This window comes from Suncus etruscus, chromosome 1 (assembly GCF_024139225.1).
Source record: "Suncus etruscus isolate mSunEtr1 chromosome 1, mSunEtr1.pri.cur, whole genome shotgun sequence".
NCBI classification, from domain to species: Eukaryota; Metazoa; Chordata; class Mammalia; order Eulipotyphla; family Soricidae; genus Suncus; species Suncus etruscus.
Genome location: NC_064848.1, coordinates 163,470,603 through 163,491,099, shown reverse-complemented (window position 1 = coordinate 163,491,099; position 20,497 = coordinate 163,470,603). Strand labels below are relative to the sequence as shown.

Below are 20,497 nucleotides of genomic sequence, written 5' to 3'. Positions count from 1 at the left end.
CCCCTACGGCGCCCCCACCCCACCCCCGGCTCCGGCTCCGGCTGCCACGCTCCCGCGCCATCCCGCCCGCTCGGCCCCTCCGCGCGGCCGTTGCCAGGGGCGCCCCCGGCCCCGACCCGCCACTCCCGGCCGGGCTGAGCGAGGGTCGCAGGCGGAGGGGCGGCGGCCGGTCCCCGCAAGGCGCCGCGTCCGCTCACCCCCGGGCTGGGCGCGCTAGGCGTGCTGGGCGGCGGCTCCCCGGCGCCCGGCGCCCGGCCCCCGGCGGCCTGGCGCTCCATGCCCGGCGGCCCGCGGCTCGGCGCCCTGGACGCGGCGGCCCGGCCACGTGACGCGCGTGGCTGCCGGCCCAGACGCCGCCCCGGGGCCAATCAGCCGGGGGTGCTCCCGGGCGAGGGGCGGGGCGCGGGGTCACGAGGGAAGGGGAGGGGAGGGGAGGGAGGGGACGGGATGGGAAGGGAAGGGAAGGGAAGGGAAGGGAAGGGAAGGGAAGGGAAGGGAAGGGAAGGGAAGGGAAGGAAGGGAAGGGAAGGGAAGGGAAGGGAAGGGAAGGGAGGGAAGGGAAGAAAGGGGAAGGGAAGGGAAGGGAAGGGAAGCGGGGGCGGGGCGGGGCCGGGAAGGGGCGGACGCGCGCCCGGGCACGGAAAGCCCCCGACCTGCCAGGCCCGTCCGCTGGGCCCGTCGGCTGGGCAGGGCGGGGAGGTGCCACCCAAGTCTCCCCTGCCCGAGGGAGACTGATTCCATCCCCAGGACTCTCGGCTCCCGGCCCTGCTTTTGGTCTTATCCCGTCGATTCTCAGGGATCACTCGGATGGGACCCAACTCTTGGGTCTTAGCGTCCTTCCGTCTCTCCCAACCCACCAGCTCTGGAAACTGTCAGTGCAACTGAGGCTCCTTCTTACTTCCAGGCCCTGCTTTTGGTCTTTTCCCCGTCGATTCTCAGGGATCACTCGGATGGGACCCAACTCTTGGGTTGGGTCTTAGCGTCCTCCCATCTCTCCGAACCCACCAGCTCTCGAAACTGTCAGTGCAACTGTGGCTCCTTCTTACTTCACCAGGGAAGACCTCACGTTTCAAGTGGGTGAACTGTGTCACTCGCCTTCACAAGCAGAACACAGTGCAGCGGTCCCCGGGGCCCTCTAACCCCAACTGAAGAGTGTTGGGAGTAAATACTTGGAACTAGGACGCGTGACTACTACCGTGTTCCACCCAGATCCGTGTTCTAGGTGAACGCCCTCAGAGAAGCCCTTCCCATTCTGTGCTGGACAGGTCACACTGAACTAGAAACATCCAGTGTGGTACTGTGTCCCCTGGGGACAAAAGACAAGCAAAGGATCAATTCCTTTCCAAGGTAGCTTTGGCCCAGGGTTGGAGAAAGTACAGCGGGTATGGCACTGGCCTTGCATGAACCAGGTTCCAGGTTCCATCCTAGGCATCCCATATGGTTGCCCAGAAGTCATCCTGAGTGTGGAACCAGGAGTAAGCCCTGAGCATCGTCAGGTATGACCAAAACAAATAAATAACAACAAAAACGACAGCCCTTGTCAACCTCCTATGCAAGATGTGAGGTTGTATCAACCTGCTGGACCTGTTCACATAGCAGAAACGCTGAAAGCTGAGATTCCAGATTCACCCAGCCACCTGCTGGCCCTTTCCTGTGACACTGAAGTGTTTTCCTTTATCTCCATCTCCCTCAAAGAACATGCTTTTAATTCATTATGTAGAGCATTTAGGGAGAAAAAAAAGGTGTCATTTCCCTCCAAATCTTACTACACTAGAACTTTGCATGGAGGCTGGAAGTAATAGTTACCTGTGCTGTGCAATGTGTTGAATGTGGTGAACAATTAAGCCAGTAGAAATGAACCAAGTTATTGAATTTTAATTGCTGCATATGCCTATAAGCTCCCCTATACAAAATAGCACAGCTCTAAATGAACTAACAAGATGGATGGGGGGAGGTGGTTGGGCCACACTCCGAGGCAATCAACCCTGGCAGGCTTGGGGACCATAGGATGCTGGGAATGAAACCTAGGTCAGCCACATGCAAAGCAAATGTCCTACCCGCTGTACAATAGCTCCAGTCCCACAAAATGTATTTTTATGACAATAGCTGTATCAGCTTGAGATGGACCCACACTTTCAAATTTCTTTGAAAAGATTCTTTATTTCAGAGAATCATTGATTCCTCTCACTGGTTAGGGTTTATTTCCCTCCCCTGCATCCCTCTTTCCTTCTTTCCTTCCTCCATCCTTCCCTCCCTCTCTCCTTCCTTCCTTGAAAGATAAAAGAAAGGGGCCGGGAAGGTAGAGGCGCTAGAGGTAAAGTGTCTGCCTTGCAAGCGCTAGCGTAGGACAGTTGGATCCCCTGGTGTCCAATATGGTCCCCCCAAGCCAGGAGCAATTTCTGAGCACATAGCCAGGAGTAACCCCTGAGCATCAAACGGGTATGGCCCAAAAACAAAACAAAACAAAAAAAAGATAAAAGAAAAAAAAACAAAGCAGAAAAACTCATACACACACACACACACACACATATTCACATTATATATATGATTCACATTAAAACAATATAATTGGGGGCCGGCGTGATAGCACAGCATTTGCCTTGCATGCAGCCAACCCATGATGGACCAGGGTTCTATCTCTGGCATTCCATATAGTCCCCAGAGCATACCACAAGCAACTTCTGACTGCAGAGCCAGGAGTAACTTCTGAGTGCCGCCAGGTATGGCCCAGAAAAAAAAAAAAAAAAAAAAAAAAAAAAAATATATATATATATATATATATATATAAATAATAGGGCCAGAGTGGGTACCACATTTTCCTTGAGAGAGCTCACACCAGTTTGATCCCAGGCATCCTATAGGGTCCCTCGAGCCTGCCAGGAATAATTTAGGAGCACAAAGTTGCTGGATATGGCCAAAAAAAAAAAAAAGACTAACAATATCCTGCTTTTACCTATTTTCTAGTAAAAAATTTTAAATGCAAGGTTGTTGAAATTTCAGACATTTAAAATTAATTTAATTTAATTTAAGTAATTTAATTTAATTTCAGACATTTAAAATTTTTTGTTGTTGTTGTTTTTGGAGTGCTCAGGGAGTTACTCCTGGCTCTGCGCTCAAAAATCGCTCCTGGAGGGGCCGGAGAGATAGCATGGAGGGAAAGCATTTGCCTTTCATGCAGGAAGTCATCAGTTCGAATCCCAGCGTCCCATATGGTCCCCCGTGCCTGCCAGGAGCAATTTCTGAGCCTGGAGCCAGGAATAACCCCTGAGCACTGCCGGGTGTGACCCAAAAACCAAAAAAAAAAAAAAAAAAAAGAAATCGCTCCTGGTAGGCTCAGGGGACCATTTGGGATATGCTGGGATTTAAACCGCTGTCCGTGTTGTGTTGGTTGAGTACAAGGCAAATGCCCTACTGCTGTGTTATTGCTCAGGCCCCTATTTAAATTTTTATATATTGCAAACCAACAATACATATCAATACTTTAAAATAGTTATAAATAAAAAGGAAAACAATAAAAAATATATATATAATTCATTCTGAATTATTATGTGCCCAGAGTCTACTCCAGACTCTGCTCAGGAATCACTCCTGTGTGGTGCTCAGGGGACCAAATTCTGAAAGGAGCAAACATTAACCTCAGTACCATCTCTCTGGACCCTGAGAGTTATAACTTTTTTTTTTTTTTTTTTTTTTTTGCCACATCTAGTGGGCCTGTAATCAGAAATTACTCCTGGCAGGCTCAGGCTCAGGGACCATATGAGAATGAACCCAGGAGAGAGACACATGCAAGGTAAATGCCATACACGCTGTGCTATCCATCACTCAGACCCAGAGAGTTGTAACTTTTAAACCAGTAATTTTATTTTATGCAAATCACCTAAGGAAGTAAGCAGTTATGAACACAAATTTTGTTTTGTTTTTTGGGGGGGGTCACACCTGGTGACACTCAGGGATTATTCCTGGCTATGCACTCAGAAATTTCTCCTGGCTCAGGGGACCATATGAGATGCCAAGAATCGAACCCAGGTCCATCTTGGGTCAGCTGCATGCAAGGCAAACAAATGCCCTACTGCTGTGCTAATGTTCCAGCCCCAGATTTACAAAAGTCTTCATTAAGCACATTTATAATTTAAAAAAGTTAAAATGAGATGGTCAACCAACCACAAAGAATTATTAAAATAAGTCATGTTTATACAATGAAATGTTATAATTTACTAAATGTTTTTAAGATTTCATCACATGGAAATAAGTAAAACAACACTGAGCATTTTGCCCAGTGACATAATGTTAAAGGTTGTAAAACTCAAACAACAGCCTCCTTGCTCCCAAAAGATGCTTCTATACTCCAAGTCACACTATATCCCTACCTGGCTCTACTCTATTCCCTACCCTGCCCTGATTTTGTTGCCAATCCTCCAAAAAGGAAATACTCCTCTGAAAATCAGTATATGAGATAAAACAAAAATCAAAAACAAAAAATACTCATTTTTATAGGAGCCAGATAGTACAGGGTGCTTGCCTTCCACATGGCCAAAGTGGGTTTCATCCCCAGCACCCAATGTGGTCCCCGGAAGTTAACCAGGAGTGATCTCTCTCTTTTTTCTTCTTTTTATTTTTTTTTTTTTTTTTTGTGTGTGTGTGTGTGTGGTTTTTGGGTCACACCCGGCAGTGCTCAGGGGTTATTCCTGGCTCCAGGCTCAGAAATCACTCCTGGCAGGCACGGGGGACCATACGGGATGTCAGGATCTGAACCCGATGACCTCCTGCATAAAAGGCAAACGCCCTACCTCCATGTTAATCTCTCCGGTCCCAGGAGTGATCTAACACCAAGCCCTGACCATACAAGATATGTTCCCAGAAACAAACAAACCAAAAAAAAACAAAAAAACCTTTAGAATATTAAAGGAAAAATTTTCCCAGTGTCCCAACATCTGCTGTTGCCTGAATTAGTTCTCTCAAGACATCAACTATTCCTTCCCCCTCTACATCATCCCACAGAGCTTCTCTCCATTCCTACTTATATGACTGATGCAAGTCAATGATGTGTTATTTACAAAAGTGAACAATAGCGCCCCCTAAGGACTAAGGGAGAGCTGGTAAGATGAAGGCAGCAGTAGACTCACTCAGTTGGCAATTTCTAAGAGACGTCATGTGTACCTTGATATCCACAAAGAGTGATCCCTGAGTACAAAGCAGTAAGCCCTGAGCACTATCAGGCGTGGACAAAAAATAATTAAAAAATAAAAATAAAAGAATAAACAAATGGAATGGTAGCGAACAAACAGAGCTGTACTTTCTCCTCCATTGTAGCTGATCACTAAGTATAAATATTCATAGTTGTGCAATGATGATAAAAGGCACTCACTGGTATAATTTCCATATATATTAGGAAACATGAAGGACCTAGAGTAGGTCAAGGCCTCAGGCCACTGAGGAATAGTTCTTTTCTTTTCTAGCATAAAATATTATGCACAAACAGAATTAAAATGTCTCAAAACCAGACAGCTGCCTTCTATGTCCCTCTGAGCAGAGTGTAGATGAACTGGATGTAGGTCCAGAACTGACACTATGACGAGTTGGGTTGCACTCTTCCTCTCGTCACAACTGGCAGGCCTGGTGCATAGCATGTTTAGTCATAAACACTTCTGCTGATTCCCCCTGTAGCATCTTCATGGCTCGCCAATAGATCTGTCCACAATTCTCAGGTCTACCAAGGGGATTCTTCAGCTCTTCTTTGATATAATCCATCCAGAGGTCTTTAAAGATAATCAAGAAATGGTACTGTAAGCATGTAACCAAACAACTGACAAAGATCCCCAAAACATAAATGACTGCTACTAACCTAATGTAAGTTTTGTTTGTTTTTGGTTTTTGGTTCAACGGTTACTCCTGGCTCTGCTCTCATAAGTCACTCCTGGGACCATAAGGGATGCCAGGAATCGAACCAGGGTCCATCCAGGGTTGGCCACATGAAAGGCAAATGCTCTACCACTCTATTATCACTCCAGCCTGACCAATACAAGATTTTTAAGAAATTTAAATTCCTGGGGCCGGAGAGATAGCATGGAGGTAAGGCGTTTGCCTTTCATGCAGGAGGTCATCGGTTCGAATCCTGGCGCCCCATATGGTCCCCCGTGCCTGCCAGGAGCAATTTCTGAGCCTGGAGCCAGGAATAACCCCTGAGCACTGCCGGGTGTGACCCAAAAACCAAAAAAAAAAAAAAAAAAAAAAAAAAAAGAAAGAAAGAAAGAAAGAAAGAAAGAAAGAAAGAAAGAAAGAAAGAAAGAAAGAAAGAAAGAAAGAAAGAAAGAAAGAAAGAAAGAAAGAAAGAAAGAAAGAAAGAAAGAAAGAAAGAAAGAAAGAAAGAAAGAAAGAAAGAAAGAAAGAAAGAAAGAAAGAAAGAAAGAAAGAAAGAAAGAAAGAAAGAAAGAAAGAAAGAAAGAAAGAAAGAAAGAAAGAAAGAAAGAAATTTAAATTCCTGGGGGCCGAAGCAGTAGCACAGTGGTAGGGTGCTTGCCTTGCATGCAGTTGACCCAAGATGGACCTCAGTTCAATTCCTGGTGTCCCATATGGTCCCCCCAAGCCAGCAGCAATTTCTGAGCACATAGGAAGGAGAAACCCGAGTGTCACCGGGTGTGGCCCAAAAACAAAAACAAAAAAAAAAAATACATTTAAATTTCTGCATTATTTCCCTAGATACATATGTAAGACATCAAACTCAAAATAAAAAATTTATAGGCTGGAGCAATAGCATAAAGGATAGGGCATTTGTTTTACAAGTGGTCAACTCGAGTTCAATCTACGGCATCCCGTATGGTCTTCCAAGCACTGCCAGGAATGACTCCTGGTCTCAGAGCCAGGAGTAACTAGTAACACTGTTAGGTGTGGCCAAAAAGTAAATTTAGAAATTTGAAGCAGAAATATTTCATTTTAATCATAACAGGATATATATTTCATAAACTCAAAATTAAGAACTATTTTTTGTTGTTTTTTTGTTTTTTGGGCCACACCGTTTGATGCTCAGGGGTTACTCCTGGCTAAGCGCTCAGAAATTGCCCCTGGCTTGAGGGAACTATATGGGACGCCGGGAGATGGGGATCGAACCGCGGTCCTTCCTTGACTAGCGCTTGCAAGGCAGACACCTTACCTCTAGCGCCACCTCGCCGGCCCCAAAATTAAGAACTATTTTAAAGAGGAACCTACTACATCTCTTTCAAGATGAAATTGACCTCAGAAAGTTCATTATAATTTTGTTACCATGCTTAATAAAATTTGCTTGGGTAAGTATAACTGCTGTTTTTACTCATTTTACATTTCAAAGGTATCATAAACTCTCATAAGAGCAAACATTTTTCAGATGAGCTCAATAAATACTCAGTTTCTGAGTTCATAAATGAGCAGATTGTTATAATATACTTTATAACTAGAAATATGCTTTCCATTCCTCCAAATAAGGACCAGGTGGCAACAATATATAGCAAATGGTAGATTACAACTACCCCTTTACCAAGCAATTCCCAATCCCTAATCACCTACTTTTTGGGGGGGGCCACACCAATCACTGCTTATTCTTGGCTCTGTGCTAAGGGACCATTCCTGGTAAGGCTGGGGAGCAGGACAAACCTAGGTCGGCTGCAAAAAGTACATCTTAACCACTGTACTATTTCTCTGGTCCCTGTCAATCACTTTTGACCTAACTTATGTAATTTACTTTTTCTTACACATATACGTTTTTTAAGGGAAATAAACCAAGCAATTGCATTCTAGTCCAGAGTTCTTTCTTTACAGACCCCAGATTATAGGGGCTTGTAAATCTTAAATGATAAACAACTTTATGTCTTCAAGTATTTAAACACAAAATAAGGGAGAAGGTCAGATCAAAAAAGAACCCAGGGCCAGAGCAGTGGTGCATGGCATAAAGCATCTGCCTTGCACACACTAGCCTAGGACGAACCACGGTTCAATCCCCAGGCATCCCATATGGTCTCCCAAGCCAGAAGCGCTTTCTGAGCGCAAAGCCAGGAGTGACCCCTGAGCATCACTAGGTGTGGCCAAAAAAAACCCAAATTTTATTCTCGAAGAGTACCATGATCCAAAGAATTAAGAAAGAGGCCAGAGAGATAGTACCGTGGGTAACAAGCTTGCCTTGCAAGTAGCAGACTTGAATTCACTTCCTGGCATCCCATATGGTCCTCTAAGGACTACCAGGAGTAATCCCTGAGAATTGATGGGTGTGGCCCACAAAACAAAGCAAACCAGGAAAAAGTTAAGAAACACTAATCTTCCCTTGCAGATAAATTACAGATGATGCATTCAAACTTTACTCACCAGAATCTGTAGATCCAAACTCTCGCAAAGCCCTCTCATAGTATTCTCTTAAATTTGCCATCTTGCAGGATTCCTAACAAAAACGATCAGAACATCTAATTTAAATGTCACAAATTTATTTATTTATTTTTGTTTGTTTTTGGTTTTTGGGCCACACCCAGTAACGCTCAGGGGTTATTCCTGACTATGCGCTCAGAAGTCGCTCCTGGCTTTGGGAACCATATGGGAGGCCGGAGGATCAAACTGCAGTCCGTCCTAGGCTAGCGCTGGCAAGGCAGACACCTTACCTCTAGTGCCACCACACCAGCCCCACAAATTTATTTCAAACACACTGTAAGCCAGCTACCACCTGGCAGTTAATTTAAAGAATACTGGGTGGGGTTTAATATGAACAGTCTGATTATCATCTAACTAAAGTCAAATGCATTACATACTATAGTGAAGTACACATCAACTGATAATAAAAGCTCTTGGACATGATACAATGTCAATGAAATCTGTCTATTTAATTCTCGTTTAGGGAAATGTAAGCAGCATCACAGGAAAATGTATTTGAGATGAATAGGACTTCAATAAATATGGCTACGATTTCTTTGTTTTCAATATCTATCTGGCTCTGGCATAAATGATTCCTTCCCACCTTAAAACTATTATAGGCCAGTATAACTAAATACTAATTATATGACATCAAATGAAGTTTCCTTGCTCAAAAACAGAATATGGGGGGGGGGGGGCAAGAAGCAATAGCACAGCGGTTAGGACATTTGCCTTGCATGCTGCCAACCCGGATTCAACCCCAGTATCTCAAATGGTCCCCCCAAACCTGTCAGGAGTAATTTCTGGTGAAGAGCCAGGAATAATCCCGGAGTGCTACCAGGTGTGGCCCAAAAACATAAACAAAACACACACACAAATAAAAACAAGGTCAACAATATTCTGTTGAGTAATGACGAGAATTAAGTTTAAAATGTTCATCTATCAGTGGTCCTCAAACTATGGCTCGCAGGCCACATATTGTATTTGTATCTGTTTTGTTTCTTCATTGATGAGAATTAAGTTTAAAATGTTCATCTATCAGTGGTCCTCAAACTATGGCCCGGGGGCCACATATTATATTTGTATCTGTTTTGTTTCTTCATTGCAAAATAAGATATATGCAGTGTGCATAAGAATTCATTTATAAGTTTTGTTTTTACTATAGTCAGACCCTCCAATGGTCTGAGGGACAGTGAACTGGCCCCCTGTTTAAAAAGTTTGAGGACCCCTGATTCTAAATGGTGCACCTAGGGGCTGGAGCAATAGCACAGCAGTAGGGCATTTGCCTTGCAAATAGTCAACCCAAGATGAACCTAGGTTCAATACCCAGCATCCCATAAGATTCCCCAAGCCAGCCAGGAGCAATTTCTGGGCGCAGAGCCAGGAGTAATCGAGTACTGTCAGATGTGGCCCCAAACACACACACACACACACACACACACACACACACACACACACACACACACACACACACACAAAAGATACACCCAAAAGAGTAAAAAAATCCAACCAACTGCAAGTTAATTATTTAACCCTGTGTTTTATAATATAACTTGTAACTAGAAATATGATTTCCATTCCTCCAAATGAGGACCAGGTGGCAGCAGTCAATGAATAGCAAATGTCATAGCTTACAACTACCCCTTTACCATGCAACTCCCAATCCCCAAATCCTTCCTTTCTTTTTAAATTTTTTGGGCACACCCAGTGGAATCATGCCTGTCTTCAAGTAATGGTTGATCCAATCCTTTGACATTGAATCCATATACGATCCAATCCTTTGACATTGAATCCATATACGTAGAGGTCTGGTTATGTTATATTCAGATTTTCAACTGCTCAGGAGTGAGTAAGCTTAACCTCAGTATGTTAAAGGGTCAACTACATTATCTTTTTTTTTTTTCTTTTTTTTTTTTTTTTTTTAGAAGGTTTAAGTTTCAAATTTCTTTGCAGGACCGGAAAAACAGTATAGGAAGTAAAGTACCTGCCCTGCTTGCAGTAAAATCCCAAGCACCATATTAAGTTCCCCAAGGACCATCAGGGTCACACCTGAGCACAGAGCTAACAAAAGTCACTAAGCATCATCCCCCAGATGTAATTCTTAAGTGCACAGCCAGGTGTAACCCTGAGTGCAGTCAGACATGGCCCAAAAACCAACAATGCCCAAAATAATAAAAAAATAAAAAAATCAAGTCAAAACCCTGCCAGAGTGATAGCATAGCAGTAGGGCTATGCCTTGCAAGCTGCCAACCCAGGAGGAACCAGGATTCTACCCTCAGCATCCTATATGGTCCCCTGAGCCTGCCAGGAGCAATTTCTGAGCACAGAGCTAGGAGTAACCTTTGAGCACCACCAAGTGTGGCAATAAATAAATAAATAAATAAATAAATAAATAAATAAATAAATAAATAAATAAATAAATAAATGGCACGGTGGGCTGGAGCTGAAACACACTCAAACTTGATCCCCAGCACCACATGCATGGCACACACCCCTCCACAAGCGTAACCAGTACCATCAGATTATAGGCACTGGGAATCCCCAAGACCACAAAGCCCAAGAACTGACCCATCACACATGCCTAGCCAAGTCAAGTCTCACTAAATAATGCTTTGAAAAGGCAAAAAAAAACCTCAAGCACTGAATATCTGCTTTTTACCCTACAAACCAATAAAAGACAAATAAAATGCTGTGGAGGGTAGACAGAACAAGGATCTCGCTCCATCCAGCAGGGAGAATTTTATGCTGCATTATACTTTTTATTTTTTTTCCTGTGGTGTAAGGGATCAAATCCAGGGTGGCAAAGCATGTGCTTTACATTGATCTATAGCTCTGTAACAGCCACAGAAAGTGTTAAACAAAACTACTTCGGCTAAAAAACTGTCAAACAGCAGAATGTAAGTCAAGGTCTATAAGGTGTTCTTGTAGTTATGAGAACCAGCAAATGGGGCTTGTTCTTAAAATTTTCAGACTTTTATCTCATCATAATATTGAAGATTTATGCTTGCTGGAGCATGCCTTTGATCCCAGGTGTCTTAGAGGCTTTCAATATATCCAGTTCCATTCTTTTTTTTTTTTTTTTTTGGTTTTTGGTTTTTGGGCCACACCCGTTTGACTCTCAGGGGTTACTCCTGGCTATGTGCTCAGAAATCGCCCCTGGCTTGGGGGGACCATATGGGACGCCGGGGGATCGAACCGCGGTCGGTCCGTTCCTTGGCGCGCTTGTAAGGCAGACACCTTACCTCTAGCGCCACCTTCCCGGCCCCCCCAGTTCCATTCTTACGGTGAATCCAAGGTTCCCTGTGCATGTGCCCTCATCCCCCTCACCATGGGAACAGGGTGGTGGCATGATTATCACAAATCCTAGCCTAACAGTTACCACAGCCACTTTCCAGACAAGAAATGCAGACGGGGCCAAAGAGATAGTATGGTGGGAAGTATGCATGTGGTTGCATTAGCACAGCCCTGGTTCAAAACCTGGCCCCACATATGATTCCCTGAGCACCACCAGGGGTCACTCCTGAGCACAGAGCCAGGAATAGACCTTTAGCTGTCAGATTTGGCCCAAAAACGAAAAATAAATAAATGTTTTAAATAAATAATTTTAATACACATGAATGAACACTTACCTGTTCCTTTTCAAACTGTATCATTTTTCTGAAAAAATCAATTGAAAAGGGACGGTTTTCCTGTAAACTTTAAAAAAAGGAAGTGGGTTATAGAAAGGCAGATGTATTATCCACAGTGACACAGTAACCTAAAGCCTTTTGCGCCCCATAAATCCACAACACATGGTTCAGTTGGGACCTGAGTGAAAGGTTCAGCTGAAGCACATGTTTTATTCAGGGGTTTCAAACTCAATTTACCTGGGGGCCGCAGGAGGCAAAGTCGGGGTGATCCTTGAGTGCAAAGTCAGTAGTAAGCCTTGAACATTGGGGGGTGTGACCTAAACAACTAAAACAAAACAAAACAAAAAAAGATTCCTCTAGGGCAGGGCCACAAAATGTTGTATGGAGGGCCGCAAACGGGCGCAGCATACAGGAGCCCTCAGCCCCAAATGTTCCCCTAAGCACTAAGCTGGGAGCAAATCTGGGAATGATACCCTAGCACAATCAAAAATAAGCCCTGAGGGGCTGAACCAATAGCTCAGTGGATAGCCTTGCAAAGGGCCAACCAGGTTCAATCCCCAGCATCCCATATGTTCTTTCAGGCCTGACAGGAGTAATTTCGGAGTACAGAGCCAATAGTAACCCCTAAGAACTGCGAGGTATAACCCCCTCCAAATAAAAGAAGCCCTGAGCACTACAAGGTATAGCTTAAAAACAAAAATAAAATTAAGGGGCCAGAGTGGTAGCCAGGGTGTTTCGAACCACCGTCCTTCTGCATGCAAGGTAAATGCCTTACCTCCATGCTATCTCTCCAGCCCCTATAGTAGCATTTTAAGTACATGAAAAACAAAATATTTTGTTCTTTTCCTGATGCTTGGGATAAAACTCAGGGCTTCACAAATGTAAAGTATAAACTACTACTGAGTTACATCCCTGCCATTATGAAAAGTAACTTTAAAATAAAATCTTGAGGGCCCGGAGAGATAGCACAGCGGTGTTTGCCTTGCAAGCAGCCGATCCAGGACCAAAGGTGGTTGGTTCGAATCCCAGTGTCCCATATGGTCCCCCGTGCCTGCCAGGAGCTATTTCTGAGCAGACAGCCAGGAGTAAACCCTGAGCACCGCCAGGTGTGGCCCAAAAACCTAAATAAATAAATAGATAGATAGATAGATAGATAGATAGATAGATAGATAGATAGATAGAATAGATAGATAGATAGATAAATAAATAGATAAATAATAAAATCTTGAACATTATTTTTCTTTTAATAATGGAATTAAAGTAGTTCATTTTCCCCTTTTCTTCCCCCACAATGGATATAAACTTCTTTTAAAGGAAAAAAGGAAGGAAGAGGAGAGGGAGGGAGGAGGAGGAGAGGAGGAGGAGGGAGGGGTTGGAGGGAGGGAGGGAGGGAGGAAGGAAGGAAGGAAGGAAGGAAGGAAGGAAGGAAGGAAGGAAGGAAGGAAGGAAGGAAGGAAGGAAGGAAGGAAGGAAGGAAGGAAGGAAGGAAGGAAGGAAGGAAGGAAGGAAATTCGGGGGATTTTTTTGGGGGGTGAGCACTTGGTGGTGCTCAGGGTTATTCCTGGCTGGAGTAATTACTCCTGAAGGAATTACTCCTGAAAGGCTCAGGAGACAATCCAAGCCAGGGATCAAATCCGGGTTGGCAACATGCAAAGCAAACGCCTTATCTCTGTGCTATCACTCCAATCCTCGGGAAAACTCTTTTTAAAAATATTATCCTATTTCTTGGGGCTGGAGCGGTAGCACAAGCAGTAGGACCTTGCACGTACTTTCGTTCCATCCCCCAGAGTCCCATATGATCCTCCAAGCCAGGAGCGATTTCTGAGCACATAGCCAGGAGTAACCCCTGAGCATCACTGGGAGCGGCCCAAAAACCCAAAAAAAAGATCCAATTTTCTTTTTTTTTTTTTTTTTTTTTTTTTTTTGGTTTTTGGGCCACACCCGGCGGTGCTCAGGGGTTACTCCTGGCTGTCTGCTCAGAAATAGCTCCTGGGCAGGGCACGGGGGAACCATATGGGACACCGGGATTCGAACCAACCACCTTTGGTCCTGGATCGGCTGCTTGCAAGGCAAACACCGCTGTGCTATCTCTCCGGGCCCAGATCCAATTTTCTAAGGCATCAGGACTAAAGATAGTAGAAACATCTCTGATTTAGTTTGTTTTGGAGCCATATTTAGTAATACTTTGGGGTTATTCCTGCTATGCAAGTCAGGGACGCTGTGGTGCTTGGGGGACCATAGAGGGTTGTCAGGGATCAAACCCAGGTGGACCGCATGCAAGGCAAGCACCCTATCCACTGTATTATCACTCCAGCCCCTCTGAATTACCTTTTAAACACAGCTCTGGCCTTTTTGTAGCCACCACTTCGATAAGCCCAATCCAGGTACTTAACCTTCAGAGTGGCTGAGTCAGGGCCAGTGATAGCTAAAATAGCTTTCTATAAAAGAAAAAAAAAAAAAAAAAAAAGCAAAGGTGTGAGGAAATACATAGCTTACAAATCAAAATTTTCCCAAAATCATTCCAGATAAAATATCTGCAAAGAAACTATCCTAAAGTCATTCAACTAGTGAACCTAGCTATTCCTTCTCCTCACACTATAGACAGAAATCTTAAATACTCAATACCTAAAGGATTGCTTCAGTTTCTTCCTGGCTATTGGCACCTTCACTTCCATTCTGCCCAGAGAAATCCACAATGGGTAGAAAATCCTGCTCACAATTAAAAAAAAAAAAAAACATTAGAAAATGACTGCTTAGTACTATGCTCTGAAAACAAGCACTGTAAAGACAGGTTCCTCCTACAAAATATACAGAGAGATCTATTTCCCTCCTACAAGGACACTATACGAGGCTATCAGAGCTGCCCTCACTGGGACAGAAGCTACAGGACCCAATAAGAGGAGTATGTCAGTACTCAGGCAATCTTCCGACCAAGTCACCCAAAGCAATATTCTCCTAATAACCTTAGCTCCTTCTACTGGGAAATGCACTGCCTCCAGTACTCTCATAGGTATACCTATTAGCTAAGTAAGCAATTAGCAACCCAAGCTAGCCAGAAAAAGTAAATAAGCTGCTGTTTCTCTGCTCACAAGGATCCACAAACAAAGACTGATGAATGTCACTGATGAATGTCCAGATTGTTAGGGTCCCAGGGACACACTCAAATGATAGGTCAAGCAGTTAAGATTCCTTTCCTTAACTCCCACTGGACTCCTTCTGGAATGTTTTTGTTTTGTGTTTTGCTTTGGCCTCATGCTAACAGAAGAGAGTTCACTGAAAAGCTTTATGTCTGAGAAATATAGCATGCTTCAATATTAGGTTTAAGTTCAGATTTGGAAGTGAGTGAGAATAGTGGATTTGGAGGGAAGAGGTGATAGTCTGGCACAATCTCTGTACCTTGGTTTTGACCTGAACTTTTTATCCCAGGCAAGACTTTTCTTGTAGATTTCGTGCCAACGCAAAACTAAAACAGGTGAGGTTGTAGAGAAAAAGAGGTTTCTCTTAAAAGAAATCTCAAGGGCCCGGAGAGATAGCACAAGCGGTGTTTGCCTTGCAAGCAGCCGATCCAAGACCTAAGGTGGTTGGTTCGAATCCCGGTGTCCCATATGGTCCCCATGCCTGTCAGGAGCTATTTCTGAGCAGAAAGCCAGGAGTAAACCCTGAGCACCGCTGGGCGTGGCCAAAAAAACCAAAACCAAAACCAAAAACAAAAACAAAAAAAAAAAGAAACCTCAAAGGAACAGAAAATTTTTATATAGTTTGGGTTCATTTTCAAATAAAGAGAAATATAGGCTTAGGGAGGCAGCACAGTGGCAAACAATATGCCTCACGTGTGCATGAATCATAGCTTCAGCTGCCAGGAGACATACAAAAAATTTTTGAAATAGGGGCTATTAAATGAAAATAAATCTTCTCTTTTCTTTTCCTGTGCCAGCATCAAACCCAGGGACCTCACCTATTTGTACATGCGCTTTTCAGCAAGCCTCATTCCACTCAAAGTCTTCCAACTTTTGGACTCTTGTACCACTGTCCACGAATATACTCTTGGGCAGAGCCCCTGAACAAATGAGCTTTGGCAGAAATCCTAATAGCTTTTTTCCAAGTAACTGAAATACAAAAGAACCCAACTCAGACCTGGGTTTCAGCTTTCTAAGAGCTTCTTCAAAGAGCAGAGCAATGTCAGGGCTCTGGATGCAATCAGCACCTGCAGCTTATCTGCCACATGTCGCTGAGTCACTCAAAAGACACTGTCCCTGCTATGGGCCACTTCCAGCGCTTCTTTTATACAGTCATGGTTCAGTAACAGCTGAATCTGGAGAAGACAAAGATCACCGGGAAATTCATGAAGGAAAGCAAAAACACAAGCAAATAAAGCATTCGGGTGAGGGCCCAGAGACAGCACAGCAGGTAGAACACCTGTCTTACATGACACCAACTCAAGTTCAATCCTCAGAATGCCATGTGAACCTCTAACCCTACTAGAAATAATTTTTTTTTGGTGGATCACACCTGGGCAGCACTCAGGGGTTACTCCTGGCTCTACGCTCCGAAAACGATCCTGCCAGGCTCAGGAGACCACATGGAATGCCGGAATTTGAACCACTGCCTTCTGCATGCAAGGCAAATGTCCTACCATCTCCATGCTATCTCTCTGACCCGTGAATCATTTTTTTTTTTTTTTGGGTTTTTCGGGCCACACCCCATTTGATGCTCAGGGTTACTCCTGGCTAAGCGCTCAGAAATTGTCCCGGCTTGGGGGACCATATGGGATGCCGGGGGATCAAACCGAGGTCCTTCCTTGGCTACACTTGCTAGGCAGATACCTTACGTCTAGCGCCACCATCGCCGGCCCAAATTTATTTATATTATTATTTTTTTTTTTTTTTTGGTTTTTGGGCCACAACCCGGTGACTGCTCAGGTTGGTGTTACTCCTGGCTATGCGCTCAGAAGTCGCTCCTGGGCTTGGGGGACCATATGGGACGCTCGGGGGATCGAACCGCAGTCCGTCCTAGGCTAGCGCAGGGGCAAGCAGGCACCTTACCTTTAGCGCCACCACGCCCGGGCCCCAGTTTATTTATATTTTTAAGCAACCATGATTACTAACATGAATTATAGTGGGTTACAGTCACAAAGCAGATTAACCCCTTCACCCGAGTAACATTCCCCTCCTCCCTAGCTCCCCTCCCCTTCCATCTCCCCTTCGGCATCCCCTGCCTGTATTCGAGACAGCATTCTACTAGTTAATTTGTTTTTAAGTTCAGTAAACTGTTTTTTTTTTTCCTTGTATAAGTGTTAAAAAAAAATACAATAGTAAAGGTATGACAGTGGCAATCTCTGTTGTTTGCATAGGTCCAGAAAAATATGGAGAAAACAGAAAAAAAAAAAATCCTTGGCCTGATTACAAGAGGGCCTCACCCTAGAAGTTTATTGGCATGAGACCAACTCTGAGCTCCAGACACCGCATGGATAATTCTTAAGCTCAAAGCCAGGTGAGACCCCTGAGCATCACTGAGTGTGTAGAAAAACAAAAACAAAGGAAAATAAAAATCCAGTTTAGGGGGCCGGAGAGATAGCATAGAGGTAGTGTTTTGCCTTGCATGCAGAAAGACGGTGGTTAAAAATCCCAGCATCCCATATGGTCCCCCAAGCCTGCCAGGACGATTTCTGAGCATAAGAGCCAGGAGTGACCCTTGAGTGCTGCCGGATGTGACCCAAAAACAAAAAATCCGTTTAAAAAATAAAGTTCTTGAAATTTTAAAACAAAAAAGGAAAAAAAAGGGCTTGGGGTGAGGGGGACAGCATCTGTTTTCTCACTGGAACTTTTACCAGAGCTGGCATACTATAAACCAGGGTCTCAAACTCGCGGCTTTGCGGGCCGTTTGCCAGCCCTCTGTACAACATTTTGTGGCCCTGCCCTAGAGGAATCTTTTTTTGTTTTGTTTTGTTTTAGTTGTTTGGGTCACACCCCCCAGTGTTCAAGGCTTACTACTGACTTTGCACTCAAGGATCACCCCAACTTTGCCTCCTGAGAGCCCTCAGGTAAATTGAGTTTGAGACCCCAACAAGTATAAACTGATGCAATCTTTGTATAGTGTATTTTGTTTGTTGTTTTTTGTTTTTTGTTTTTGTTTTTTGGGCCACACCCGGTGACGCTCAGGGGTTACTCCTGGCTATGCGCTCAGAAGTCACTCCTGGCTTGGGGGACCATATGGGGACGCCGGGGGATCGAACCGCGGTCCACTCCTAGGCTAGTGCAGGCAAGGCAGGCACCTTACCTCTAGCGCCACCGCCCAGCCTCAGTATAGTGGTATTTTGATGTTATGTTTAACAAGATAATGAAGTGTTTGCACCTCAAACTTGGAAAGTCTTTTAAGTAACAAGAAGCAAACAGCAGCTAGAGAGAGCATACAGGAGGTTAAGGAAGGTTACTTTATCCCACTGACCCAGCTTGGAAGCCACAGCACCACACATAAGGTACCCCAAAAGCTCCACCAGAGGTCACGTCCTTTAGCACAAAGCCAGGATTAGTCAGGAAGAGAATCAAAATGTAGCCCAAAACTTCCCTCCCTAAAAAAAGACCAAACAAAGGGACCCGGGCAGTGGGCGCTAGAGGTAAGTGTCTGCCTTGCTGCACTAGCCTAGAACGGACCACGGTACGATCCCCTGGCGTCCCATATGGTCCCCCAAGCCAGGAGCAACTTCTGAGCACATAGCCAGGAGTAACCCCTGAGCGTTACCGGGTGTGGCCCAAAAACCAAAAAAAAAAAAAAAAAGACCAAACAAGTATATAAAACAGACACATCTGTTTCTACTCAAAATGTTTGCATTCATATTATTTTAACTTGGGGGTAGGGGGCACTAATATCAAAGTTTCTCAGTTTGTGGGAAAAAAAAGTAAGTTGCATTTATTGATACTGAATCCACTCAAAAGCGAGCACCATTATTACATTCCATAAGCTAGAATCAGTGACAAGCCAATCAGATACATTCCCTGCTCAGAGCCTCCAGTCCAGCAGTAGCACAGGAAAAGAATCCTAACCCCTCCAAAAAAACAACAACAACAACAACAAAAAGACAAAAAGGGGCCAGAGATAGTACAGTGGTAGGGAGTTTGTCTTGCACACAGCTGATACAGGACTGATGATGGTTCAAATCCCAGTCTCCCATATGGTCCTCAGAACTTGCCAGGAGCAATTTCTGAGCACAGTCAGAAGTAACCTTGAGTGCCACTGCTGGGTGTGACCCAAAAACCAAAAACCAAATACCAAAACAAAAAAAAAAAAAAAAAACAAGAGGTTACGTGGATGGGGCCGGAGCAATATCACAGCAGGTAGGGCATTTGCCTTGCACGTGATTGACTCAGGATAGATCCCTGGCATCCCATATGGTCCCCTGAGCCTGCCAGGAGTGATTTCTGAGCACAGAAGCAGGAGTAAACCCTGAGCACCACAAGGGTATGGCCAAAAAAAAAAAAAAAAAAGGAAAGAAGTTATATGACTAAAGTTATATGCTAAAGTTACATGCTAAAGAGGTGGTATAGAGAAACTTGCCTTGCATGTGCCCAACGGGGGTTTGAGGCCTGGTACTGCATATGGACTCCCAAGTCCGAGTGATCCGTAAGCCCAGAGCCTCTGAAGCAACCTGTTAGTTAGTTGCCCCCATCCAAATAAAGCAGCAGAAGTTAAAAACAGCACTACCACACAATCCAGCAATTCCACCTCTTAGTTTATTGATCCAAAATATATAAACTCATAACTGTATCAAAACACGATACCAGCACAAACCAATTTGAATCAATGTTCTCCATGTCCTTACCCATTGCTTGTACTGGAATTCTGGTAACAGCTTGAGTTCATGTGCTTTCCTGAAAGCAGTCATGGTTCTTTCCAACCTCTGAAAAAAGTAAAATTCCTCAGTTCATTTGAAAGATCCTGTGGTCCGCTAATAAATCAAAAGCAATTTGGGGCTGCAGAGAGAACTCCAGAGGATAAATGAGGATGAGCTGTGTGACTGCACAAGGCAGAGTCCAACAAAGGGTGGGGACACTTGCCAGCAGGTGCTGGAGTTTGATCTCTAACGAACACATAGAATATGGTCCCCGCCTAAACCCTGCCAGGGGTGAATCCTTGAGTGTAGAGCCAGAGAGAAAAAGCCCTGAGTAGCACTGTGTGTAGCCTAAAAAGGCAGAAAATAAAAATAATAACAACCCACACAATAAAACTATACAAAGCTACTCAAGGTCTTCAAATGGGAAAGGTCATCACAGGAAAAAGAGCAACAATGAGTGAATTTCCTGGATTCTGTCTCAGCCCTAAACCAGCTGTGATGAATATTCTTTTCTAAAATAATCCCTTTTGAGTCAACCACCGAGATCACGTAAGGTCAATCCTTAACCTCTCATCTGAGAAACCGACTACTTGTCTTCTTATTAAACCTTTCTAAGCAAAAGGTTGATATAACACTTCCACATGGCTTCTGGAAAAGTCACAAAGAGTGTGTTGAT

General features: G+C 44.3%; 2 protein-coding genes across 2 annotated transcripts in view; both read right to left on the bottom strand.

Moving 5' to 3' along the window:
* The window catches only part of COPRS (coordinator of PRMT5 and differentiation stimulator), a 7,618-nt gene extending 7,340 nt beyond the window's left edge, over window positions 1-278 (bottom strand). The window contains exon 1 of the mRNA XM_049788799.1: window positions 198-278. Coding sequence (XP_049644756.1) covers window positions 198-278 — 81 coding nt within the window. The remainder of the gene's footprint in view (window positions 1-197) is intronic.
* Window positions 279-5,553: 5,275 nt separating this feature from the next.
* UTP6 (UTP6 small subunit processome component) overlaps window positions 5,554-20,497 on the bottom strand; it is a 47,224-nt gene continuing 32,280 nt past the window's right edge. Inside the window, 11 exon segments of the mRNA XM_049772781.1 lie at window positions 5,554-5,756; window positions 8,329-8,401; window positions 11,994-12,060; window positions 14,322-14,431; window positions 14,619-14,666; window positions 14,918-14,945; window positions 16,122-16,182; window positions 16,185-16,305; window positions 19,810-19,887; window positions 20,389-20,445; window positions 20,447-20,469. Of these exon segments, the coding sequence (XP_049628738.1) occupies window positions 5,599-5,756; window positions 8,329-8,401; window positions 11,994-12,060; window positions 14,322-14,431; window positions 14,619-14,666; window positions 14,918-14,945; window positions 16,122-16,182; window positions 16,185-16,305; window positions 19,810-19,887; window positions 20,389-20,445; window positions 20,447-20,469 (824 nt within the window). The 3' untranslated portion in view covers window positions 5,554-5,598.